Source organism: Oncorhynchus tshawytscha, linkage group LG01, assembly GCF_018296145.1.
Source record: "Oncorhynchus tshawytscha isolate Ot180627B linkage group LG01, Otsh_v2.0, whole genome shotgun sequence".
Classification (NCBI taxonomy): Eukaryota; Metazoa; Chordata; class Actinopteri; order Salmoniformes; family Salmonidae; genus Oncorhynchus; species Oncorhynchus tshawytscha.
In genome coordinates, this window is record NC_056429.1 from 49,144,818 (window position 1) to 49,172,229 (window position 27,412).

The window sequence follows — 27,412 nt, forward strand, 5'->3', positions numbered from 1 at the left end:
GGGAGATAAAAGTCTCCAACTTCAGCGACTTTTGCAATTCGTTCCAGTCACAACTGGAAGGAAAGGCGGCCAAATGAGGTGTAGGCTTTAGGGATGATCAGTGAGATACACCTGCTGGAGCGAGTGCTATGAATATGTAGCGAGGGCCAGCCGACTAGAGCATACAGTTCGCAGTGGTGGGTGGTATAAGGTGCTTTAGTAACAAAACGGATGGCACTGTGATAAACTGCATCCAGTTTGCTGAGTAGAGTATTGGAAGCTATTTTATAGATGACATCGCCGAAGCCGAGGATCGGTAGGATAGTCAGTTTTACTAGGTTAAGTTTGGCGGCGTGAGTGAAGGAGGCTTTGTTGTGGAATAGAAAGCCAACTCTAGATTTGATTTTAGATTGGAGATGTTTGATATGAGTCTGGAAGGAGAGTTTACAGTCTTGCCAGACACCTAGGTACTTATAGATGTCCACATATTCTAGGTCGGAACCATCCAGGGTGGTGATGCTAGTCGGGCGTGCGGGTGCAGGCAGCAAACGGTTGAAAAGCATGCATTTGGTTTTACTAGCGTTTAAGAGCAGTTGGAGGCCACGGATGGAGTGTTGTAGGTCATTGAAGCTCGTTTGGAGGTTAGATAGCACAGTGTCCAAGGAAGGGCGAGAAGTATACAGAATGGTGTCGTCTGCGTAGAGGTGGATCAGGGAATCGCCCGCAGCAAGAGCAATATCATTGATATATACAGAGAAAAGAGTCGGCCCGAGAATAGAACCCTGTGGCACCCCCATAGAGACTGCCAGAGGACCGGACAACATGCCCTCCGATTTGACACATTGAACACTGTCTGCTAAGTAGTTGGTGAACCAGGCAAGGCAGTCATTGTTGGGAAGGGCCCGTAAGTAAGCATTTCACTGTTAGTCTATGCCTGATGTTTACGAAGCATATGACACGTAACATTTGGTTTTAAAAACTTGATTTGATTGATTTGAGACATGGGTAGGTAGTGTACCACACCTAGGAAGGGAAGCTGCCACAGTGAGCACAGTAATGTGGAAAAACGGTAGGCATCTTTGGTGGATACTCACGATCTTGAATCCAGCCTCGTCCAGAATGTCTTTAATATCTCCCTCATCATCTGTAGGGTGAAGAAATATACATCATTCTGCTTTAGCATCAATCAAACGTAATCAATTGTTTGATTGATTAATGTATTCATAAAGCCCTTGATGTATTTATAAAGCCCTTCTCACATCAGCATGTATGCTTTACAGTAACCTGACCTGGACCCCAAAGAGCAAGCAAAAGGCTCCCTTTGAGTCAGTGGTTATGATAGACAGACTATTACTAGATGTAGAGATAGAGTAATGTGGGTGAAAGAAAAAATACTAATTTCCATTTCCACAAAATGGGTGATAAAGTATTCCTTGTCTTCTAATTACAGTTGACATCAGAAGTTTACATACACTTAGGAAGTTGTCATTAAAACTTGTTTTTCAACCACTCCACACATGTTTTGTTAACAAACTATAGTTTGGCAAGTCAGATAGGACATCTGCTTTGTGCATGACACAAGTCATTTTTACAACAATTGTTTACAGACAGATTATTTCACTTATAATTCACTGTATCACAATTCCAGTGGGTCAGAAGTTTACATACACTAAGTTGACTGTACCTTTAAACAGCTTGGAAAATTCCAGAAAATTAGGTAATGGCTTTAGAAGCTTCTGATAGACTAATTGACATAATTTGAGTCAATTGGAGGTGTACCTGTGGATGTATTTCAAGGCCTACCTTCAAACTCAGTGTCTCTTTTCTTGACATCATGAGGAAATCAAAAGAAATCAGCCAAGACCTCAGAAAAGGAAATGTAGACCTCCACAAGTCTGCTTCATCCTTGCGAGAAATTTACAAATGCCTGAAGGTACCACGTTCATCTGTACAAACAATAGCACGCAAGTACAAACACCATTGGACCACGCAGCCGTCATACCTCTCAGGAAGGAGACACGTTCTGTCTCCTACAGATGAACGTACTTTGGTGCATTAAGTGCAAATCAATCCCAGAACAACAGAAAAGGACCTTGTGAAGATGCTGGAAGAAACAGGTACAAAAGTATCTATATCCACAGTAAAACGAGTCCTATATCGACAAAACCTGAGAGGCCGCTCAGCAAGGAAGAAGCCACTGCTCCAAAATCACCATAAAAAAGCCAGACTACTGTTTACAACTTCTCATGGGGACAAAGATCATACTTTTTGGAGAAATGTCCTCTGGTCTGATGGAAAATAAATAGAACTATTTGGCCATAATGACCATCGTTATGTTTGGAGGAAAAAGGGGGCAACATCTCAAGACATCAGTCAGGAAGTTAAAGCTTGGTCGCAAATTGGTCTTCCAGATGGACAATGACCCCAAGCATTCTTCCAAAGTTGTGGCAAAATGGTTTAAGGACAACAAAGTTAAGGTATAGGGTGGCCAACACAAAGCCCTGACCTCAATCCTATAGAACATTTGCCTCATGCAACGATACACATCTCCTTCGCATAGAGTTGATCGGGCTGTTGATTGCAGCCTGTGGAATGTTGTCCCACTCTTCTTCAATGGCTGTGCAAAGTTGCTGGATATTGGCGGGAACTGGAACACGCTGTTGTAGATGTCGACCCAGAGCATCCCAAACATGCTCAATGGGTGTCATGTCTGGTGAGTATGATGGCCATGGAAGAACTGGGACATTTTCAGCTTCCAGGAATGATGTACAGATTCTTGCGACATGGGGCCTTGCATTATTATGCTGAAACGAGGTGTTAGTGGCATATGAATGGCATGACAATGGGCCTCAGGATCTCATCACGGTATCCCTGTGCATTCAAATTGCCATTGATAAAATGCAATGGTATTTGTTGCCTGTAGTTTATGCCTGCCCATACCATAACCCCACAGCCACAATGGGGCACGCTGTTCACAACATTGACATGAGCAAACCGCTTGACCACACGAGGTCATACACGCTGTCTGCCATCTGTCCGGTACAGTTCAAACCAGGATTCATCCATGAAGAGCGCACTTCTCCAGCGTGCCAGTGGTCATGGCGGCAGGGTAGCCTAGTGGTTAGAGTGTTGGACTAGTAACCGGAAGTTTGTAATGATCATGCTGATTAATCAGCTTCTTGGTATGCCACACCTGTCCCGTGAATGGATTAGTTAGGCAAAGTAGAAACGCTCACTGAAAGGGTTTTAAACATATTTGTGAGAAATAAGCTTTTTGTGCTTATGGAACATTTCTGGGATCTTTTATTTCAGATCATGAAACATGGGACCAGCGCTTATATTTTTGCTCAGTGTATTTTCACTACTTCTACTACTTGCCCCAATTTTTCTACACTAGTAATTTAAATGTATACACTTGACTACCATAAAAACAGTTTGACACTGTTACCATTTGTAGTTACACTTTGTCATTACTCAGGGGACGATTCAGACTTAGGAAATGTATGATTTTTTAAAGCGTTTTGATTTAAGCACTCAGTATTTGGAATTCAGACTTACCTTATGAAGACATTTAGTAGATTTAAAAACATCTAATCTTCTAGATTATTTAGGGTTAGGAAGGCATTTATGAATCTACCTACTTCATGAAAAAAAAAAAACTTGTTTGGAGAGCCTTTATACACAAAATTCTGAATGAATTTTGATTTGATTCATTTAGAATGTTTATTCATAAATTCATTCACAAATATTCATCCACTTTTAGTGCACTTTGGAGCATACAAAACTACAGCATGTTATCCATATCTGGTTGGAAAAATAGAGAAATTCAAATCAGCTATTTCCACCTTATAAACCAGTATTTTCACTTGTTCATCACATTGACTTTTCATGAACATTTTCACTTAAAAATACATTTCTGCTTATTAAATATATAAATACTCACAATTAAACATGCATTGAAACAGTATGTAAACATTCTTTCATAAATCTGTCAATATTCTTCTTTACCATTATGTAACAATCAGACAATAGAAATAGTACAAATAGAATGGCATTCAGTATAAATGGAGATCCAATAGAATATTTGTATCGTCAGGCAGGATACTTTCCACTGTCCAACCCTATTCATAGTTTAAGTTCCAGATGAACACAAGGACACAATCACAAGGAAAATCATTTATATACTGTCGGGGACAGAGGTGTAATGGTAGTGGATAATCTGTGGACAGTCAGACAGACAGACAGACAGACAGACGCACTGTAGTAAATTCTCCTCATGCCATGATTCTCTTCCAGTTCAGTCTACAGTTTGTCCGTTCTTTGCCAGGCTACACATACGGAGTGAAAATACACAAATTAACAATGTGGGATTATTAGGAAAATATTGTGAAATACAAAAAGAGGATAGGAAATACAAAAGCAAACGTAAACTAATCATCAAATATTATACCCCAAATTCCTTTGCAGTAACCAAGGGTCGTGTCCACTAGACGTGAAATGTAAGAAAGTGGTCCGAAACTTGGAGGAACTATCTGAACATGTACAATTAAAATATGTTTGTTTTCTGTTGCAAAACGTTTCCCTACAGTGTGCGCTAATGAACACAACCCTGGTGTTCTTAACTTCCAGAGGAGTGAAACAAGGCCTTGCGTCACCTCTCTCTCTCAGTTTGGTATGAGTTTGGTTACGGGTGAGTAGTTGTTCACGATGACCTGGACCACAAAGTCTTTTTGTATCTTAGTGTCCTGGAGCCGGGTCTTATCTGTTAGCAGTTTCCCTGCAAAGAACCAGCGTTGGTGGGCCGCTTCAATATCCTCCTGCCCCTCCAGGGCTGTCTTCAGCTGGGAAATGGAGTCTGACATGGAGGCGCTTATACGTAGGTCCTTACCTGTGGAGGAGAAAGACATTGGTCAAGTTACTTATACAATCAGGGGTCTGTTCAGGAATATAGAATGGCGTCTTTCAATTAAGGACTCTAGCTTCAAGCTTTAAAACTGCAACATTTCTCTCTGCCTCATGGCAAAATGTGTAAAATCGCAGGAAATTAGCTTTAAAACGGCAACATTTAATCTAAGATGCCAAGAGGAGAGCCTTTAAAAAGTTCCTTCCCAGGGCCGAGACTTGGTTCACCCAGCCATACACTGCCGAAGTCATAGTAAAACTCCTTGTATGCTATTTTGTATCTCACTCAAGTTACGAGGTGGTCCCTGATGAATTTGCTATCACAAAAGTTTGAGAACCCCTGGCATAGGCGATTTCAAGACCCAAAACCTGGTTAGATGGCGTCAAGTTAGCTAAATGGGTGAGTGACTAACTGTGCACTGTTTTGGCAGAGTGAATGTACAAAGACTTATCACATCCACAAGAGACACCCACATTATACCCCCCCCCCACAACTGTCGTTTGGCTTCAGTCATGGCAGCTGTACTTCTTCATGACCAAGCCGAAAAAACAAGGCCAAATCTAGAGCTTCAGGCCCCCTTTAAACACACTGTCAAAAAAGATGATAATAACTAGGCCTGAGGGGCTGACATTCACACTCCAGATTATTAGTATTGGAATGACCCTGGGGATTGGGCATAGACTTATCCTGGGTGGTGTACTACTCTAATCAAGATAGAGGAGTAAGCGAGCTAACTTTGGTCAACTCTGAGTTCATCTCGGGATAACCGGTGACAAAAGTCTTTGAGCCGTGAGTTGAGGACCAATCAAATTAGATTCCCTCCCTCTCGCAAAGAGTGCATCATCATCCCTTCGTTCTCCGGACCATATTTGGGGAATATATTTTTTTAATAGTCATATTCAAATACATATCACACGACAGTTAGAAATGATAGGATTTATTTGAAACATCACACGCAGTAAAACTTCTAATAGCACATTTCACCCCATAGTCTGCTGAATTTGCAGGTTAACTTTTCTTTCATTTTGATTTGGGCAAAAATGAAAATGTGGCACTGACTCCCCCATGAATTGACTTGCAACTAGTCATGTGCGACATGAACATGCAGGCTGGTAATGATAGGATGTGGGCAGGTGTTTACCTTTGTAACATGAATGAAGCCTGAGCTTGAATGGGAAGTTAACTGAAGGTAGCTAATTTCAGAAAAGCCTGAGTACATTGATCTAGATTCATAGTATACCCCTCTTATCTCAATGAAGAACCCCAGAGAGGAATTGAACAACTAAACGACAAAAGAGAAAAGGAATAGGGTGTCTCTCTTACCGCACGAGAGACGTACTCGTAGCTGGAACTCCTCTTTAGGAGGAGGGGGAGGCTTTTTCTGCTCCTTTAGATTGGGAGCTTGACTCTCATTGGTGCATTCAGTGATGATGTTGGTGGGAGGGGCTAGAGTGTAGGCAGGAAGCTGGTAGCGGTTCCCCAGCTCATCATAACTCTCTGTCAGCGTACCTGGATGGGACAGATAGACACAAAACAAACCTCAGTAACAAGTCCTATCTGAAATCAACCCCCAGCCTCTAGGGACCCCTAGACTAGAGGTGGCCAACCCTCTGCCCGGATCTACAGCACAGGCTTTTGCTCTAGCCCTGCTGAAACACACCCGATTCTGCAATGATCTGTTTAGAAAATAATACTAGAATGATGCAATACAACATGTCAAACATGCACATACATTAGAGAGGAGCTTTCCCCCTCTGCTGTGTCCATAATGTCTATGTAGCTAAATCCCTGAGGTCTTGTCATGCTGCCCAGGACTATTATATAACTACACGGCAGTAATCTGACAACCAGAGACACACAGATCTCAAATCAGCTAACTGGTCATGAATTATGTCACCCGTAGCCTGGTGGAACCAGACTGATCGCAGTGTTAAGTGAAACATAAATGGTAAGCCCTCTGTCATGTGATCAGGCTGGTTCCATCAGGACACATCACCCAGGCTATAAAAATACATGGTGGAGCGATTACTATATTGATGCCAGTGCAATCCATTCAGATCTCCACAAGTGCATATAGGGAGTTACACTCCCTATCTAGAACCTAATATGGTTCTTTGGATGTTACCTGGAACCAAAAAGGGTTCCCCTATGGGGACAGCCGAAGAACACTTTTGGGGTCGATTTGGGTTTAGGCATAGGATTGATATAGCATTATAAAGTCCTTCAGGTTGGTGCCAAATGTTATAAATACTCATTTTATATTAGTTAGATGTTACAAGTTAGTTATTAAGATGGAGCGCGTGTGTGTGTGTGTGTGTGTGTCTCTCACCGTGTGGTAGTGTGATGCAGGCTCCATCCACTATGGCCTGAGCCAGTTCCAGGTCGTTAACCTCTGCAGCCACTGCTGCTGCTCGGAGCGCATCCCAAATCTCCTTCCTGCCATCAAAGGCTGGAGCCGTGTCCCAAAACTCATCCCTCTTACTCCTCAGCTGGCCCTCAGTCATAGGGTACTCACTCTTCCATTTAGGGCACTCCTTCTTAAGGGGCTCATTGCGTCCTGAATGGAAATAAAGAAAAAGTAAATACATCAGGTTGCGTATATTTAATGAGGATATTCAATTCAGCGTTTCGATCTGAATGTACACTGCCATTCCTCTGAATATCATGTAATAGAACACTTATTACAGAGTGTAGCTTACTAGCTCTCATTCATTGTAATTTTTAAATGCCAATCATGTGTGGCTGGAGCTGGCCATTATATAAAGGATTATTAGGGGGCTTGTCTATATTCAGAAGTAGGACATCCACAGACTATTCTCTTGTCTGTCTTTGACTCATGGCATCAATTGATGAACAGTGAGTGAGAAAACATGTAGGGAGAACAGAAGCAACCAAAGCAGAATTGTATAATTTGACAAAATAGGACAGAAGTGAATAGTCCTGGACCTCAACATGCAAGCACACCACATTCTAGAAAAACAAAACTTTGCATGAAACATGAAGATCAGATGCATTCATCTTCAAGGTGGATAACAATCAGCTTACAAGATGGACAGAACTCCAGAATAACAATAAACACCAATCATTATATAAAAAGGTGACAAGTAAATGTAACGAGGCAGAAAGTAACCCTCAACAGGAATAGTTATTTAGACACTCTGTCAATGTCTGCCTCTGAGAAAACCAGAAACCTTTGAGTAAATCTCCACTGTGGTTGCCAGGTTGGCCTAGGTCCCTAGGTCTCTCAAGGTTTAAAGATTGGCCGGAGTTCAGGTATATCTGGGGCTTAACTTTATACTGCTGAAGCACATCTCAAGAAGAGGTGTGTGTACCCCTCTGTAAGCATCTTCAGCGTAGAGACTCAGTATAATAGTGGTAGTCATTGTGGTCATAGTGGAGTATACAGTGCAGGAAACTAAGGTCACTTTGATTCAGAGAGAGAGGGGGAAATCAAAGTGATTATTTATAGTGCAGTGGACTATCCAGAGTTACATCCACACACACTAATTTTAGTGGACAACAGTCCAGTGGATTACCACAGTAATCAGGCACCACATAACAGGATTTAGCTCCTGCTATCCCACAATGCATTGCTCTGAGAGGTGAGTGCTGAGTGGAGACTGACAGGTGACTGCTATAGACTCAACTGACCTCAAAATGATGATAACTGCATTCTGAAACAAATCCATATTTCTTAGATCACAAACAAACATAAACCTGAAATGGGAATGAAAAGCATACAACCAGGGGTGCAACTATCACTGGGAACAGGGGGGACATGACCCAGATACTCCCTTGGTCACAGGCTGTAGCTGCGACAGCAGATGTTCTGACTTTATACACGGCACTCTTTGAGAGAGGTAGTTAGCAAACCAGGCCAAAGACCCCTCAGAGACACCAATACTCCTTAGCTGGCCCACAAGAATCGAATGGTCTACCATATCAAAAGCTTTGGCCAAGTCAATTAAAATAGCAGCACAACTTTGCTTAGAATCAAGGGCAATGGTGACATCATTGAGGACCTTTAAGGTTGCAGTGACACATTGATAACAGTGACACATGAAATAACAGATATGGAATCATGTAGTAACCAAAAAAGTGTATTTTATATTTGAGATTCTTCAATGTAGCCACCCTTTGCATTGACAACAGCTGCACACTCTTGTCATTCTCGCAACCAGCTTCACCTGGAATACTTTACTCTGGCACTCTGCTTTTCCTCTCTTGAGTTCCCACAGATGCTGAGCACTTGTTGGCTGCTTTTCCGTCACTCTGTGGTCCAACTCATCCCAAACCATCTCAAATGGGTTGAGGTCAGGTGATTGTGGAGGCTGGGTCATCTGATGCAGCATTCCATCACCTTCTTGGTCAAATAGTCCTTACACAGCCTGGAGGTGTGTTGGATCATTGTCCTGTTGAAAAACAAATGATAGTCCTACTAAGCGCAAACCAAATGGGATGGCGTATCGATGCAGAATGCTGTGGTAGTCATGCTGGTTAAGTGTGACTTGAATTCTAAATAAATCACAGACACTGTCACCAGCAAAGCACCATCACACCTTCTCCCCATGCCTCATGGGAGATCATATGCAGAGATCAATCCTTCACCTTCTCTGCGTCTCACAAAGACAAGGCGGTTGGAACCATAAATCTCACATTTGGTCTCATCAGATCAAAGGACAGATTTCCACCGGTCTAATATCCAATGAGCGTCTTTCTTGGCCCAAGCAAGTCTCTTCTTCTTATTGGTGTCCTTGTGAGGAATACCTGGGAGAAGCTATTGATGATGATGAATGGATACAGATATGTTTGAATGCCCAGTCATGTTCATATTATTATCTCAGCCATAAATTACTGCAGTTTAAGACCATCCATAGAACATACTAAACTGAGCAAAAAAATATATATAATCCCATTTTCAGGACCCTGTCTTTCAAAGATAATTAGTACAAATCCAAATAACTTCACAGATCTTCATTGTAAAGAGTTTAACCTTTTTGGGCTACATGGCAGTATTCAGAATTTTGGATGACTGACGTGCCCATAGTAAACTGCCTGTTACTCAGGCCCAGAAGCGAGGATATGCATATAATTGGAATCATTGGATAGAAAACACTGAAGTTTCTAAAACTGTTAACATAAGGTCTGTGAGTATAACAGAACTGATATGGCCCATTCAGGAAATGGGATTTTTTTGATGCGAGTGGTTTTCCATTGAAAGCCTATTGACTATATAAGGGGTTAGGGCCCAGATTGCAGTTCCTATGGTTTCCACTAGATGTCAACAGTCTTTAGACATGATTTCAGGCTTGTTTTCTTAAAAATGACGAAGAATAAAACCTTTTGGCATCATGCAGTACTAGTTTGTGCACGTGACTGTGTGCGCTCTTTTCATTATTTTTCCTTTCTATCGAATACGCTATTGTCCGGTTGAAATATGATCAATTATTTAGTTAATTGTCAACCTGAGGATTAATTATAAACATCGTTTGACATGTTTCGACAAACTTTACCGGTACTATTAGGATGTATTCATCTGCATGTTTTGACCGCCTTTGAGCCAGTGGATTACTGACCAAAACACGCCAACAAAACTGAGTTTTGGGGATATAAAAAGGGACTTTATCGAACAAAACAACCATTTATTGTATAGCTGGGACCCTTTGCATTGCCAACAGAGGAAGATCTTCAAAGGTAAGTGATTTATTTTAACGCTATTTCTGACTTTCGTGACGCCTCTGCTTGGTTGGAAAATGTTTGTACGTTTTTGTATGCGGGGTGCTGTCCTCAGATAATCGCATGGTATGTTTTCGGCGTAAAGCCTTTTTGAAATCTGACAAAGCGGCTGGATTAACAAGAAGTTAATCTTTTAACCGATTTTTAACACTTGTATTTTCATGAATGTTTATTATTACTATTTTTGTCATTTGAATTTGGCGCTCTGCAATTTCACTGGATGTTGTCGAGGTGGGACGCTAGCGTCCCAGTGAGCACAAAGAAGTTACACTGTTTCCAACTCTTGTTCAATGAACCATAAACAATTAATGAACATGCACCTGAGGAATGGTCGTTAAGACACTAAAAGCTTACAGACGGTAGGCACTTAAGGTCACAGTTATGAAAACTTAGGACACAAAAGAGGCCTTTCTACTGACTCTGAAAAACACCAAAAGAAAGATGCCCAGGGTTCCTGCTCATCTGCGTGAATGTGCCTTAGGCATGCTGCAAGGAGGCATGAGGACTGCAGTTGTGGCCAGGGCAATAAATTGCAATGTTCGTACTGTGAGACGCCTAAGACAGCGCTACAGGGAGACAGGACGGACAGCTGATCATCCTCGCAGTGGCAGACCACGTGTAACAACACCTGCACAGGATCAGTACATCCGAACATCCCACCTGCGGGACAGGTACAGGATGGCAACAACAACTTCCCGACTTACACCAGGAATGCACAATCCCTCCATCAGTGCTCAGACTGTCTGCAATAGGCTGAGAGAGGCTGGACTTAGGGCTTGTAGGCCTGTTGTAAGGCAGGTCCTCACCAGACATCAGTGGAAACAACGTCGCCTATGGGCACAAACCCACTGTCGCTGGACCAGACAGGACTGTCAAAAACTGCTCTTCACTGACGAGTTGCGATTTTGTCTCACCAGGGGTGATGGTCAGATTCGCGTTTATTGTCGAAGGAATGAGCGTTACACCGAGGCCTGTACTCTGGAGCGGGATTGATTTGGAGGTGGAGGGTCTGTCATGGTCTGGGGCGGTGTGTCACGACATCATCGGACTGAGCTTGTTGTCATTGCAGGCAATCTCAAAGCTGACATCCTCATCCCTCATGTGGTAGCCTTCCTCCAGGTTCATCCTGACACGACCCTCCAGCATGACAATGCCAACAGCCATGCTGCTCGTTCTGTGCATGATTTCCTGCAAGACAGGAATGTCAGTGTTCTGCCATGGCCAGCGAAGAGCCCGGATCACAATCCCATTGAGCACATCTGGGACCTGTTGGATTGGAGGGTGAGGGCTAGGGCCATTCTACCCAGAAATGTCCGGGAACATGCAGGTGCCATGGTGGAAGAGTGGGGTAACATCTCACATCAAGAACTGTCAGATCTGGTGCAGTCCATGAGGAGGAGATGCACTGCAGTACTTAATGCAGCTGATACTGACTGTTACTTTGGATTTTGACCCCCCCTTTGTCCAGGACACATTATTCCATTTATGTTAGTCACATGTCTGTGGAACTTGTTCAGTTTATGTCTCAGTTGTTGAATCTTATGTTCCTACAAATATTTACACATGTTAAGTTTTCTGAAAATAAACGCAGTTGACAGTGAGAGGACTTTTTTTTTGTGGACTAATCCATTGAGGCCACAGAGATGACACGGTCCAAGATTATAGAGATGTGGCTCAGATGCACGTCTCTCTCCAGAATGTGTTCTCTCCCGCCATTCATTGCTTCATAACTTTATTGTGTGCATTGTTTGCTGTGTATTAATTCCCCATTACACACAGTGCATTCGGAAAGTATTCAGACCCCTTGACCTTTTCCACATTTTGTTACGTTAAAGCCTTATTCTAAAATTGCTTAAATTGTTTGTTTCTCATCAATCTACACACAATACCCCATAATGACCAAGACAAAACAGGTTCAGACATTTTTGAAAATGTATTAAAAATAAGAAACGGAAATACCTTATTTACAAAAGTACTCCAGACCCTTTTCTATGAGACTCTAAATTAAGCTCAGGTGCATCCTGTTTCCATTGATCATCCTTGAGATGTTTTTACATCTTGATTGGAGTCCACCTGTGGTAAATTCAATTGATTGGACATGATTTGGAAAGGCAGACACCTGTCTATATAAGGTCCCACTGTTGAAAGTGCGTGTCAGAGCAAAAACCAAGCCATGTCAAAGGAATTGTCCATAGAGTGCTGAGACGGGGATTGTGTCGAGGCACAGATCTGGGGAAGGGTACAAAAAAATGTTTGCAGCATTGAAGATCCCCAAGAATACAGTGGCCTCCATCATTCTTAAATGGAAGAAGTTTGGAACCACCAAGACTCTTTCTAGAGCTGGCCGCCCGGCCAAACTGAGCAATCAGGGGAGGTCCTTGGGTCAGGGACGTGACCAAGCACCCGATGGTGACTCTGATAGAGCTCCAAAGTTCCTCTGTGGAGATGGGAGAACCTTCCAGAAGGACAACCATCTCTGCAGCACTCCACCAATCAGACATTTATGCTAGAGTGGCCAGACAGAAGCCACTGCTCAGTAAAAGGAACATGACAGCCCACTTGGAGTTTGCCAAAAGGTACCTGAAGGACTTTCAGACCATGAGAAACAAGATTCTCTGGTCTGATGAAACCAAGATTGAACTCTTTGGCCTGCATGCCAAGTGTCACGTCTGGATGAAACCTGCACCATCCCAGTGAAGCATGGTGGTGGCAGCATCATGCTGTGGGGATGTTTTTCAGCGACAGGGAGACTAGTCAGGATCGAGGGAAAGATGAACAGAGCAAATTACAGAGAAATCATTGATGAAAACCTGCTCCAGAGCGCTCAGGACCTCAGACTGGGACGAAGGTTCACCTTCCAAGAGGACAACAACCCTAAGCACACAGCCAAGACAATGAATGACTGGCTTTGGGACATGTCTCTGAATAACCTTGAGTGTCCCAGCCAGAGCCCGGACTTGAACCGGATTGAACATCTCTGGAGAGACCTGAAAATATCTGTGTAGTGACGTTCCCCATCCAACCTGACAGAGCTTGAGAGGATCTGCAGAGAAGAATGGGAGAAACTCCCCAAATACAGGTGTGCCAAGCTTGTAACGTCATACCCAAGAAGACTTGAGGTTGTAATCACTGCCAAAGGTGTTTCAACAAAGTACTGACTAAAGGATCTGAATACTTATGAAAACTTGATATTTCAGTAGTTTATTTTTAATACATTTACAAAAAAATCTAAAAAACTGTTTTTGCTTTGTCACTACAGGTATTGTATGTAGATTGATGAGGGGGAAAAAAAATCAATTTTAGAATATGGCTCTAACGTAACAAAATGTAGAAAACGTCAAGGGGTCTGAATACTTTCCGAATGCACTGTTTATACCTAAATGATCTTTAACAGTTACATTTTTTTATTTTTTATTACACCATTTCTGAAATATTATATTTAAGTATGTAAATGAGGAAATATTTTTATTTTATTTTATTTCACCTTTATTTAACCAGGTAGGCTAGTTGAGAACAAGTTCTCATTTGCAACTGCGACCTGGCCAAGATAAAGCATAGCAGTGTGAGCAGACAACACAGAGTTACACATGGAATAAACAATTAACAAGTCAATAACACAGTAGAAAACAAAGGGGGGAGTCTATATACAATGTGTGCAAAAGGCATGAGGAGGTAGGCGAATAATTACAATTTTGCAGATTAACACTGGAGTGATAAATGATCAGATGGTCATGTACAGGTAGAGATATTGGTGTGCAAAAGAGCAGAAAAGTAAATAAATAAAAACAGTATGGGGATGAGGTAGGTGAAAATGGGTGGGCTATTTACCAATAGACTATGTTCAGCTGCAGCGATCGGTTAGCTGCTCAGATAGCTGATGTTTGAAGTTGGTGAGGGAGATAAAAGTCTCCAACTTCAGCGATTTTTGCAATTCGTTCCAGTCACAGGCAGCAGAGTACTGGAACGAAAGGCGGCCAAATGAGGTGTTGGCTTTAGGGATGATCAGTGAGATACACCTGCTGGAGCGCCTGCTACGGATGGGTGTTGCCATCGTGACCAGTGAACTGAGATAAGGCGGAGCTTTACCTAGCATGGACTTGTAGATGACCTGGAGCCAGTGGGTCTGGCGACGAATATGTAACGAGGGCCAGCCGACTAGAGCATACAAGTCGCAGTGGTGGGTGGTATAAGGTGCTTTAGTCACAAAACGGATGGCACTGTGATAGACTGCATCCAGTTTGCCGAGTAGAGTGTTGGAAGCCATTTTGTAGATGACATCGCCAAAGTCGAGGATCGGTAGGATAGTCAGTTTTACTAGGGTAAGCTTGGCGGCGTGAGTGAAGGAGGCTTTGTTGCGGAATAGAAAGCCGACTCTTGATTTGATTTTCGATTGGAGATGTTTGATATGAGTCTGGAAGGAGAGTTTGCAGTCTAGCCAGACACCTAGGTACTTATAGATGTCCACATATTCAAGGTCGGAACCATCCAGGGTGGTGATGCTAGTCGGGCATGCGGGTGCAGGCAGCGATCGGTTGAAAAGCATGCATTTGGTTTTACTAGCGTTTAAGAGCAGTTGGAGGCCACGGAAGGAGTGTTGTATTGCATTGAAGCTTGTTTGGAGGTTAGATAGCACAGTGTCCAATGACGGGCCGAAAGTATATAGAATGGTGTCGTCTGCGTAGAGGTGGATCAGGGAATCGCCCGCAGCAAGAGCAACATCATTAATATATACAGAGAAAAGAGTCGGCCCGAGAATTGAACCCTGTGGCACCCCCATAGAGACTGCCAGAGGACCGGACAGCATGCCCTCCGATTTGACACACTGAACTCTGTCTGCAAAGTAATTGGTGAACCAGGCAAGGCAGTCATCCGAAAAACCGAGGCTACTGAGTCTGCCGATAAGAATATGGTGATTGACAGAGTCGAAAGCCTTGGCAAGGTCAATGAAGACGGCTGCACAGTACTGTCTTTTATCGATGGCGGTTATGATATCGTTAAGTACCTTGAGTGTGACTGAGGTGCACCCGTGACCGGCTCGGAAACCAGATTGCACAGCGGAGAAGGTACGGTGGGATTCGAGATGGTCAGTGACCTGTTTGTTGACTTGGCTTTCGAAGACCTTAGATAGGCAGGGCAGGATGGATATAGGTCTGTAACAGTTTGGGTCCAGGGTGTCTCCCCCTTTGAAGAGGGGGATGACTGCGGCAGCTTTCCAATCCTTGGGGATCTCAGACGATATGAAAGAGAGGTTGAACAGGCTGGTAATAGGGGTTGCGACAATGGCGGCGGATAGTTTCAGAAATAGGGGGTCCAGATTGTCAAGCCCAGCTGATTTGTACGGGTCCAGGTTTTGCAGCTCTTTCAGAACATCTGCTATCTGGATTTGGGTAAAGGAGAACCTGGAGAGGCTTGGGCGAGGAGCTGCCGGGGGGGCGGAGCTGTTGGCCGAGGTTGGAGTAGCCAGGCGGAAGGCATGGCCAGCCGTTGAGAAATGCTTATTGAAGTTTTCGATAATCATGGATTTATCGGTGGTGACCGTGTTTCCTAGCCTCAGTGCAGTGGGCAGCTGGGAGGAGGTGCTCTTGTTCTCCATGGACTTCACAGTGTCCCAGAACTTTTTGGAGTTGGAGCTACAGGATGCAAACTTCTGCCTGAAGAAGGTGGCCTTAGCTTTCCTGACTGACTGCGTGTATTGGTTCCGGACTTCCCTGTACAGTTGCATATCACGGGGACTATTCGATGCTATTGCAGTCCGCCACAGGATGTTTTTGTGCTGGTTGAGGGCAGTCAGGTCTGGGGTGAACCAAGGACTGTATCTGTTCTTAGTTCTGCATTTTTTGAACGGAGCATGCTTATCTAAAATGCTGAGGAAGTTACTTTTAAAGAATGACCAGGCATCCTCAACTGACGGGATGAGGTCAATGTCCTTCCAGGATACCCGGGCCAGGTCGATTAGAAAGGCCTGCTCACAGAAGTGTTTTAGGGAGCGTTTGACAGTGATGAGGGGTGGTCGTTTGACTGCGGCTCCGTAGCGGATACAGGCAATGAAGCAGTGATCGCTGAGATCCTGGTTGAAGACAGCGGAGGTGTATTTGGAGGGCCAGTTGGTCAGGATGACGTCTATGAGGGTGCCCTTGTTTACAGAGTTAGGGTTGTACCTGGTGGGTTCCTTGATGATTTGTGTGAGATTGAGGGCATCTAGCTTAGATTGTAGGACTGGCGGGGTGTTAAGCATATCCCAGTTTAGGTCACCTAACAGAACAAACTCTGAGGCTAGATGGGGGCGATCAATTCACAAATGGTGTCCAGGGCACAGCTGGGAGCTGAGGGGGTCGGTAGCAGGCGGCAACAGTGAGAGACTTATTTCTGGAGAGAGTAATTTTCAAAATTAGTAGTTCGAACTGTTTGGGTATGGACCTGGAAAGTATGACATTACTTTGCAGGCTATCTCTGCAGTAGACTGCAACTCCTCCCCCTTTGGCAGTTCTATCTTGACGGAAGATGTTATAGTTGGGTATGGAAATCTCAGAATTTTTGGTGGCCTTCCTGAGCCAGGATTCAGACACAGCAAGGACATCAGGGTTAGCAGAGTGTGCTAGAGCAGTGAGTAAAACAAACTTAGGGAGGAGGCTTCTGATGTTGACATGCATGAAACCAAGGCTTTTTCGATCACAGAAGTCAACAAATGAGGGTGCCTGGGGACATGCAGGGCCTGGGTTTACCTCCACATCACCCGCGGAACAGAGAAGGAGTAGTATGAGGGTGCGGCTAAAGGCTATCAAAACTGGTCGCCTAGAGCGTTGGGGACAGAGAATAAGAGGAGCAGGTTTCTGGGCATGGTAGAATATATTCAGGGCATAATGCGCAGACAGGGGTATGGTGGGGTGCGGGTACAGCGGAGGTAAGCCCAGGCACTGGGTGATGATGAGAGAGGTTGTATCTCTGGACATGCTGGTTGTAATGGGTGAGGTCACCGCATGTGTGGGAGGTGGGACAAAGGAGTTATCAGGGGTATGAAGAGTAGAACTAGGGGCTCCATTGTGAACTAGAAAAATGATAACTAACCTGAGCAACAGTATACAAGGCATATTGACATTTGAGAGAGACATACAGCGAGGCATACAGTAATCACAGGTGTTGAATTGGGAAAGCTAGCTAAAACAGTAGGTGAGACAACAGCTAATCAGCTAGCACAACAACAGCAGGTAAAATGGCGTTGACTAGGCAACGGGGCCGACAGATAAAACATAAACAAGCAGAATGGAGTACCGTGATTAATGGACAGTCCAGAGTGCATCAGCTATGTAGCCAAGAGATCAGTGTCCAGGGCGCAGCGGTGGATGGGGCAGGGAAGCTGGACTGGCGGATGTGTTATCCAGGTTGAAAAAAAGTTAACAATGACCTAAATAGCTTGTAGCTAGTTAGCTTCTGGAGGTTCTTGAGTGTGTTCTAAAAATTAAAAATAATAGCGATTCCGTATCACATTGGGTGAGGCAGGTTTCCGGAAAGGTATAAACAGATTAAAAATCAAGAAGAGATAGAAAGTAAATATGGGTCCGGTGAGTGTTTGGGACGCGGCGATTCAGACGGTTAGCAGGCCTGTGCTAACAAGCTAACAGTTCGTAGGCCCGGGCTAAACAAGGTAGCAGTTAGCGGACCGGGGCTAGACAAGCTAGCAGTTAGCAGGCCGAATTTAGCAAGCAGGGAGATAGCGAGGGCTAGAGAGTTAGCCTTTGGGGGACGTCGCGATGGGATGAGTCTGTTTATTCCTCTTCATGCGGTGACATCGATAGACCGGTCGTGGGCCCGGGTATTGTAGCCCAGGAGTATGCTACGGTGGTAGCACAGGTGCGCTGGCCGGGCTAGCTTCACGCTAAGTGGGTGGAAACGCTAGCCAGGAGTAATCATCCGGGGTTGCGGTTTAGCTAGATAGCTAGTTGTGAAGATCCAGCTGAAAAATGTTCCGTTTGCGGTGGGAATCCGGGGATGAATCCGGGGATGAAAAATAAATAGGTCCGTTATGCTCTGGTTAGAGTCGCGTTGTTCGAACTGGCGAGAGCTTTCCGAGCTAAAGGTTAGCTTAGCTGATGACCGGTTAGCTGAAGACCGCTAGCATAGCTGGTGGTTAGCTGGCTAGCTTCAGTTGAGGGGTTCCGGTTCCGAAGTAAATATAAATACTTTAGGAAAAATAGCTACATTGGGTGAGGCGGGTTGCAGGAGAGTATTTGGAAGCTTAGGTTTAGCAAAATGTTTTTAAAGAGATATGCGAAGAAAAATATGAAGAAAAATATGTAAAAAACGAAAAAGAAACGATATATACAAGGGACAAGACAAGGGACAAGACGCGACAGGACGACTTACTGCTACGCCATCTTGGACGAATATACTGTAAATGTACCTATACCACCAAACCACTTTTCTGGACACTAAATGAAGTGTGAGAGCAAAATTACAAGAACATGTTATAATAATGTTATTGCATCAAATGGTTGTTTTATGGAATAGAATAGGTTTCTTAGAACACTGTGTGTGAGTTGGGCCTTTGGGGCTTAATGCTGGCACTGGATTTACGATGCCTTGGTGATTAACACACGAAGACAGCATTCCATAGCATGAGTTGGTGTTTGTGTGCTGGGAGGTACCCGGGTGGAGATGGCTCGGCTATGGATAATGATGAGGGGAGCCTTGTTTTGGGGTCCAGACCCTGTTTTCCACACAATCAGAACAGTCTTTACAGCAGATACTGTCTACTGTGAATTATACAATTATTTCATGCGAAGTCTCACCTTGTGACCCATTCCACACATCTGTTGTTTGTCATGTAGACTAAGGGAGTGTATCTTTGCTATAAAAGGTGTTTGTATTCTTTGTCTCGGGGCTCTCAACGAATCATCTAAGGGTGGTTTGTCGACCAGCCATCGTTATTGCAGAGCACTCACATCATTCACTTATGTGTGTGTGTGTGACATACTCTCCGTATTAATAAGTGAATAAATATTTAGTTTAAGTAGAACTCTGACTTGTGTGATAACTTTGTCTCTCCTCATTTGATAAAGAAATAAGCACCACAAAAGTCAGCAGATTTTGGGGGTTTTCATTTGAATAAGACACTCCAGGACGGTTCACAGATTGCGGATAAACACTATTTTCATCTTAACATCTAAAAAAAACACTAATGCCATGTATGAGCAATATATTTCTGCATATATTGTATTCTCTAAGATATGACATCATTTTCAAGATATCAACAATTGCTTATACAGTGGGGCAAAAAAGTATTTAGTCAGCCACCAATTGTGCATGTTCTTCCACTTATAAAGATGAGAGAGGCCTGTAATTTTCATCATAGGTACACTTCAACTATGACTATGAAAAAATCCAGAAAATCACATTGTAGGATTTTTTAGGAATTTATTTGCAAATTATGGTGGAAAATAAGTATTTGGTCAATAACAAAAGTTTATCTCAATACTTTGTTGTATACCCTTTGTTGGCAATGACAGAGGTCAAACGTTTTCTGTAAGTCTTCACAAGGTTTTCACACACTGTTGCTGGTATTTTGGCCCATTCCTCCATGCAGATCTCCTCTAGAGCAGTGATGTTTTGGGGCTGTTGCTGGGCAACACAGACTTTCAATTCCCTCCAAAGATGTTCTATGAGGTTGAGATCTGGAGACTGGCTAGGCCACTCCAGGACCTTTAAATGCCTCTTACGAAGCCACTCCTTTGTTGCCCAGGCGGTGTGTTTGGGATCATTGTCATGCTGAAAGACCCAGCCACGTTTCATCTTCAATGCCCTTGCTGATGGAAGGTGGTTTTCACTCAAAATCTTACGATACATGGCCCCATTCATTCTTTCCTTTACACGGATCAGTTGTCCTGGTCCCTTTGCAGAAAAACAGCCCCAAAGCATGATGTTTCCACCCCCATGCTTCACAGTAGGTATGGTGTTCTTTGGATGCAACTCAGCATTCTTTGTCCTCCAAACACGACGAGTTGAGTTTTTACCAAAAAGTTATATTTTGGTTTCATCTGACCATATGACATTCTCCCAATCTTCTTCTGGATCATCCAAATGCTCTCTAGCAAACTTCAGACGGGCCTGGACATGTACTGGCTTAAGCAGGGGGACACGTCTGGCACTGCAGGATTTGAGTCCCTGGCGGCATAGTGTGTTACTAATGGTAGGCTTTGTTTCTTTGGTCCCAGCTCTCTGCAGGTCATTCACTAGGTCCCCCGTGTGGTTCTGGAATTTTTGCTCACCGTTCTTGTGATCATTTTGACCCCACGGGGTGAGATCTTGTGTGGAGCCCCAGATCAAGGGAGATTATCAGTGGTCTTGTATGTCTTCCATTTCCTAATAATTGCTCCCACAGTTGATTTCTTCAAACCAAGCTGCTTACCTATTGCAGATTCAGTCTTCCCAGCCTGGTGCAGGTCTACAATTTTGTTTCTGGTGTCCTTTGACAGCTCTTTGGTCTTGGCCATAGTGGAGTTTGGAGTGTGACTGTTTGAGGTTGTGGACAGGTGTCTTTTATACTGATAACAAGTTCAAACAGGTGCCATTAATACAGGTAATGAGTGGAGGACAAGAGGATCCTCTTAAAGAAGAAGTTACAGGTCTGTGAGAGCCAGAAATCTTGCTTGTTTGTAGGTGACCAAATACTTATTTTCCACCATAATTTGCAAATAAATTCATAAAAAATCCGACAATGTGATTTTCTGGATTTTTTTTCTCATTTTGTCTGTCATAGTTGATGTGTACCTATGATGAAAATTACAGGCCTCATCTTTTTAAGTGGGAGAACTTGCACAATTGGTGGCTGACTAAATACTTTTTTGCCCCACTGTAAGTCTAAAGAATACATTTCAGAAGAAGCAGACAAAATGTGGTGAATGCACATGCTTCTGAAGCCAAGATATGATACATCCATATCCATCACATCCACAACCGTTATGGATGTTACGGATATCATAACGCTGAAAAAGGATACCGAAAAAAAGAGAACAATTATGAACCACATAAAACCTTGACGAAAGAGAGGCATATTTTACATATTTTACATGTAATGTCGCCTGTCCCAATCACACCCCTATCTTCACAAGAACTAGCAAATAAAACTCAAGACACTACTATTCGGGCATCATCAAAATCTTAACTTCATAACAAACACTGGCGGACAACTGTGAGTGGGAAAACAAGCTCTGAGAACTTTCTAAACGCTGTGAAATATGATTGTCTGAAAAGCCATATTTGAGACATGGCCTCCTATTCTGTAATGGACACATTTAAATGTAACTATTTCATAAAGGGACATAGTGAATGCTATGGAGTGTCTATCAGGGACTGCAAAACACTGAACAAAGTGCTGATTTTCCCCTAGAATGACATAATAGGCATTACAATGCCTTGGGTGATGGCACTGGTATAGGAGTACAGGAGAGAGGTCAGAGCTAACAGAATGATCCCAGGGCAGCCACCTGGACTTCAGCCCGTCTACCAAACCCTTTCCAGGAAGTAGATTAGAGGAGTAGATCAGAAACCGGAGGTTCTGATGAATGGGATAGTACTTACTGCACAGCCAAAAGCACAATGACCCCTAAAGTTTAAATGTGTGACTCCCTTGAATACCAGTCAACAAAAATCCTTGCATCAATGCACTCATATTTCATGCAAATCTAAAGAATTTATGTTTCCCTCATACAGGCAGTGGCTATAATGGAAGTTTGATGCTGGTCTCCAGCCCTGACAGATGGTGCACAATGCATCAACAGTCAAACATCACTGGGAAACATACAAATCCTTTGTGTGCTGCAGGTTAGGCTGAGTTTAACGGCGATCCCGCCACTTTTCAACCTCATATTCATTATCTCCAGCACCAAACCAGTGCCTACATATGTGAAAACAGAGCCTTTCTATGATCTGTGTTTAAAAGAAAATAAGAAGGTTCTAAAAAATGCTTCTCTGACACCACAGGGTAGGATTAGCAAGAGGGATGGTATTTTGTTGCTCCCCACATCACTGTGGATCTCATAGTGTTTTAAAATCATGTTTTAACTTTTGATGATGTCATGGGGTAGAACTTTTTAACTTTATATTTCTTCCGACAAAAGGTAGAAATGTGCCGTTTTCACATATTTAGATACTGGTATTATGTTTGAGATAATGAAAACTAGGTTGAAAAGTGGTGGAATTGCCCTTTAATAGTCACTATTATATAGTTATTACACACGTTTGACTCCTGATACTACTACAGTATATTTCCATAATAATTCATCTAAATCCCCTTATTTACATTACACACTTCCTTATCCTCATAACCCTTCAGGGGGGTTGGGTTAAATGCGGAAGACACATTTCAGTTGAATACATTCAGTTGGACAACTGACTAGCTATCCCCCTTTCCCTTTCCCTTCATAAACATCCCCTGTCCCCTGTTAACTGAATTCATGAAATGAGGTAGGTTATATTAACACATCACACTATAGCTTAAGACAGATGTATTACAACCTAATAACAAGTTGTTACTAATATCTAAATGACCACATCTTACACTTCTTCAACTTGACATGTTGGAAAACAAACTACACACAGACTTAATACTTTTATGTTATTGGCAATTGAAGCTCTAGAACGATGAGGCTCACTAGCACAGTCATCTAGCACTCCAACAATCCATAGTCCATCTGCATCCATACTCACTTTTCAGCACCACCTTAATGGGAGACTGTGAGGGGTGGTAAGGATGGTAGTCCCTAGAGTTAGCGACTCCCATGTTCTTCTCTTTCTCTCTCCCAGAGATTTTATGTGTGTTAGACACACAATCTCTTAGTTCCAGATACCGTTGTTTAAATCAAACACAACACCGACTCAGCGTCAGAAAAAAACAGCCCTTCAGAGACTCCAACCAGAAATTGAAGCTTACGTCTCTCTGTCTAAGAAGGCTGCAGTGGTCAAGGGTATGATCCCACCACCTGGACTAGATTCTCACACTTTGGCTATCCGTGACGACAGTTACAGTTATCCTTGTGGAGTCTGAGCTAGGTTAGCTAGTTGTTGTGACACTTTCCTAGTTCTTTACTAACGAATGCCTGAATAACACACACACACACACCCAGCCACCCAAAATACCACAGGATCAATATATGACAGATGGAATATCTGGCTGCATATGCCATAAACAGCATCTATCAATAGTATCCTATCCAGATTGGCTAGGTAGGCAGCTAATGCTTACACAACAGCACAAATCCAATTAGCTATTTAGGGGAAGAGGTCAAGAATAACCCAAGTCAACACCACAACCCCATTATAGACTTTAAACTCTGGTCAGACCATGCTAATCTGCTGTGAATGGGATTGCACCTGTTGATGGGCAGTTCAAGGTATACGCCATTGTACAACTGTTTGGGGGTAGATAGTTGTAGGTAGAATCCATTGTACATCTCTTTGGGGGGAGGGGGGGCTACTTCTTGGTATAATCCAATGTATAGGTTACCTGTTTGTTAAGAAACAAACTTGGCCTTGGAAAGTTCCAGGTATGATCCATTGCAGACCAGCCTAGACCAGAGACTATAGCTTCTGTAGAAGGGTCTTACATTAGCTTAACTATCATTTATATATTATGCCAATTACGCTTTTATGCAAAGTGACTAACAGTCATGCATGCATCCATTTTATGTACGGGTGGTCCACAGAATCAAACCCACTATCCTGGCATTGCAACCGCCATGCTCTACCAACTGAGCAACAGAGGACCACGTACAATCATATGATAATCCTAACAAAAAGGACCAAATGTTTTTGTTATCATAGGTGACATTGTAAACAAATAATGTAGTATATAGGTTAATCCATTTGAATTAAATCACTTTTTGACCACACCCCTTTTCATTTAAACAAAACTTTCAATACGTGTTTGCCCATAGAAGGTCAGAAAGGGACTTTTTGGACCTGAATGCCAAAATATTTAGGAATTAGAGGTGTTCAAAGTTTAAACCCTGTTTGAAAGCTGATGGGTTCCTTCTCTTTTTAATAGAGGCCATCAAAACTCTGTTTTCTCACACAATTTCATAGCACAGCCTATAGAAATGTTGCGCAACAGGAACACATTTCATCTTATGCATCAACCAGCTATGAGGAGCTGGCTCTCGCTGCGCAACAGGTGATCATATTCTGCTATAACTCTGAATAACAGGGCTCTAATGAAGTGTTTGATTTGATTTTCGATTGCATTTGCATTGATGTCAGAGTGATTAGAGGGACACTAGCAACTGGCAGTTAGCAAGTTTGGTAGGCTTCTACTAATGACCATCGGAAGCATCAGAGCACAGTTTTGGAGAAGTCTAGTTACTGTGACTCAATGGTCACGTGGAATTTCACTGAGGTATTGACTCCTGACTGCCAGCGGTAATATGGTCACCATAACAGCCCTAGTTACCGGTGTTTCTGTAACGCACATGAGATGGAGTTTGCGAAACAAATGGCCACTGGATTGATGCAAATAATCATGATATCATTCTGCCTGGTAGGCATAGGCTACTTTGAGTGAAGTATACACAATGCCCACTGAAGAAAAGTGGGTATATGACGTATACCCTCCACTACACCACTGTCTGCAGAGCATTATACAGTCAGAATTTCTTACCTCCTCGTTTTTTGCTCCATGTAGAGGTCCTGGCAGGCCCTGGTCCGTCCAGCTGATCCCTCCCCACACACCCGCCCATGACGGTCTCTGCAGAGCCATACAATTACATAACATCAGTAGCTACATAACATCAGGAAAACACACACACACAGGAAAGAGATAAAAAATTAACAGTTATCAATCAGTTATAATGTTGCCAAACAAATGTAAGGGGAGCTATTGAAATATAGAAACAAAACAAATCATAAACATTGTGTTTTTTTTATTCATCCAAAGACAATACTTGTCAGTATGATATATACCTGCAAAACACATCTCAGATTTGGATGGTCAATGACATTGGCTCATTGTTTAATAGGTAATGCTGTAATGGCAACGTTTACATGCCACAAGGTGTCTGACAGCTCGAGCTCACAAACTGCAATTAAGATAGCAAGATGGCTGTTTCCATTAGCCTGAAGACCTGACATTGAATTGCATTGGATTGGATTCAACATTCCGCATAAATGTGCATTTGGATCAGGAAAGTTCTCTCTCAACCTCTACAAACCCAGTATGTTTAATAAAATTATATTTTACTGGTTGTCGCATGGTTGGTCCTTTTGCAGGTAAGAATGTGAGACAATATATCCACAGGAAAGTATGATTACACTAACTTTTGGAAAGCACTTGAAGCACCTGAAGCACCTGCAGAAACATGTAAACACATGCACAAGCTCCTGCTGATGCTTTAGATGATATAAATCTGAACACATAGTACTTTGGAACGTTAATGTAATTATATTGTCCTATGGATATATTGTCTCACATTCCTACCTGCAAAATGACAAACCACACAGACAACCAGTAAAGTAAATTACAATATAATTGTATTCTAGCCTGGTCAGCCACTAAGGACTAGCCTCGGAATGCTAGTCCCAGATGCTGCCTGTCGCATTCAGCCAATCCGGTTGCATCAATCAAGCTGAAGGGGAAGAAAGTAAGCATAGTACTCCCTTTTTTCTGCCTTTTCAAAATTAAATTTAGTTAAGGAGGAAATCGAAGCCTTGCATGGATGGAGAATGATGTATGTACGAACCGGTCGCTGGGGGGTCACAAGTGTATCACCAGCTGTACACATCAAGCCAAGATGATAGTGAAGATCCATAAAACCACTAGCGGCTTCCCAGGCAAATTTCATTCAACATTCTGGATTGTGGGATTGAGAGGAATTTTTCTGATCCACATACATGCTCATTTATGCCCGACGTAGAATTGAATGCAATTCGATATCGGGTCTTCAGGCTGTTTCCACATGTCTTGGTTTTGTATCTATCAAATCAATGCAACCGTAGCTTAAAAACTACACACATTAAACAATTCTATCAGCGCTGTTATTTGCAATTATTGCATTGGTAAACAATCAATTCAACAAAACAGGTTTTTATTTACCAGATATCCAGTTCGTCAAACTCAGCATTTGTCTGCAGTTGGCTTGCCACATCCAAATAACTTAAACTCCAAAGTTAGTTCTGCATTCAGCTGCAGCGATACGTGAGATGGGACACGAGTCAGCAGCTTTACGCTGTGTCTGTCCTGTCACCTTTGCGCCAACAGGTGCCTATTCTCACAGCCGCTGTGCCAAACCTGACCTGTGTGACGCTAGCCGTAATAAGGAATAGCCACAATAGTGATATTTGAGGTTCGCCTTAAAAATAAAAGTCCCCATTGAACGTGATTCAAACGGATATAAATAGTGGAATCATGGACTAGATTTTTTTTTTTAAATAAAAAAATCTTTATTTAGATCATGCTAAACAAGGTCGGAATGTTCTATAAAAATTCTACGAAAGACAAAAATTTGTTAATTTGACACAAAAAAAAAACATCTGTTGAATTAGTACTCTGGATGTATTAGACTTTAAAATTGCATTGGAGACTTACAGTGCATTCAGAAAGTATTCAGACCCCTTGACTTTTTCCACATTTTGGTACGTTACAGCCTTATTCTGAAACGGATTAAGTCGTTTTTCCCCCTCAATCTACACATTATTGCATTTTGTTTAATTTATAACATTCCGACCTTGTTAAACGTTATCTGGTCAAAATATGGAATGGTTCCACTGTTTGTTGTATCCGTTTGAATCACTTTCAACGAGGCAACTTTT

General features: G+C 42.8%; 1 protein-coding gene across 2 annotated transcripts; it reads right to left on the reverse strand.

Annotated features, from left to right (window-relative positions):
- Positions 1–3,693: 3,693 nt before the first annotated feature.
- Positions 3,694–26,935, reverse strand: ubtd1a (ubiquitin domain containing 1a). 2 transcript variants are annotated; one of them, XM_024423563.2, is made up of 5 exons: positions 26,697–26,935; positions 25,266–25,352; positions 7,212–7,439; positions 6,206–6,391; positions 3,694–4,867 (listed from the first exon to the last, which is right to left on the reverse strand). In XM_024423563.2, the coding sequence occupies exons 1-5, from the start codon at positions 26,746–26,748 to the stop codon at positions 4,644–4,646; spliced, it is 777 nt and encodes a 258-aa protein (XP_024279331.1). In that variant the 5' UTR covers positions 26,749–26,935; the 3' UTR covers positions 3,694–4,643. The 2 variants fall into 2 exon arrangements, with proteins under 2 accessions (XP_024279331.1, XP_024279338.1); XM_024423570.2 differs by lacking the exons at positions 25,266–25,352; positions 26,697–26,935 and adding an exon at positions 23,321–23,738.
- Between the last annotated feature and the right edge of the window lie 477 nt (positions 26,936–27,412).

Bases quoted from the DNA above. Each gene is read 5' to 3' on its own strand.
- ubtd1a (XM_024423563.2), bottom strand. From the start codon at position 26,748: ATGTGGCAAGCCAACTGCAGACAAATGCTGAGTTTGACGAACTGGATA. The intron at 25,353-26,696 runs GTAAATAAAAAC...ATGGCTCTGCAG, and splicing joins TTTGACGAACTGGATATCTG to AGACCGTCATGGGCGGGTGT. The intron at 4,868-6,205 runs GTAAGAGAGACA...TCTCCTCCACAG, and splicing joins ACGAGTACGTCTCTCGTGCG to GTAAGGACCTACGTATAAGC.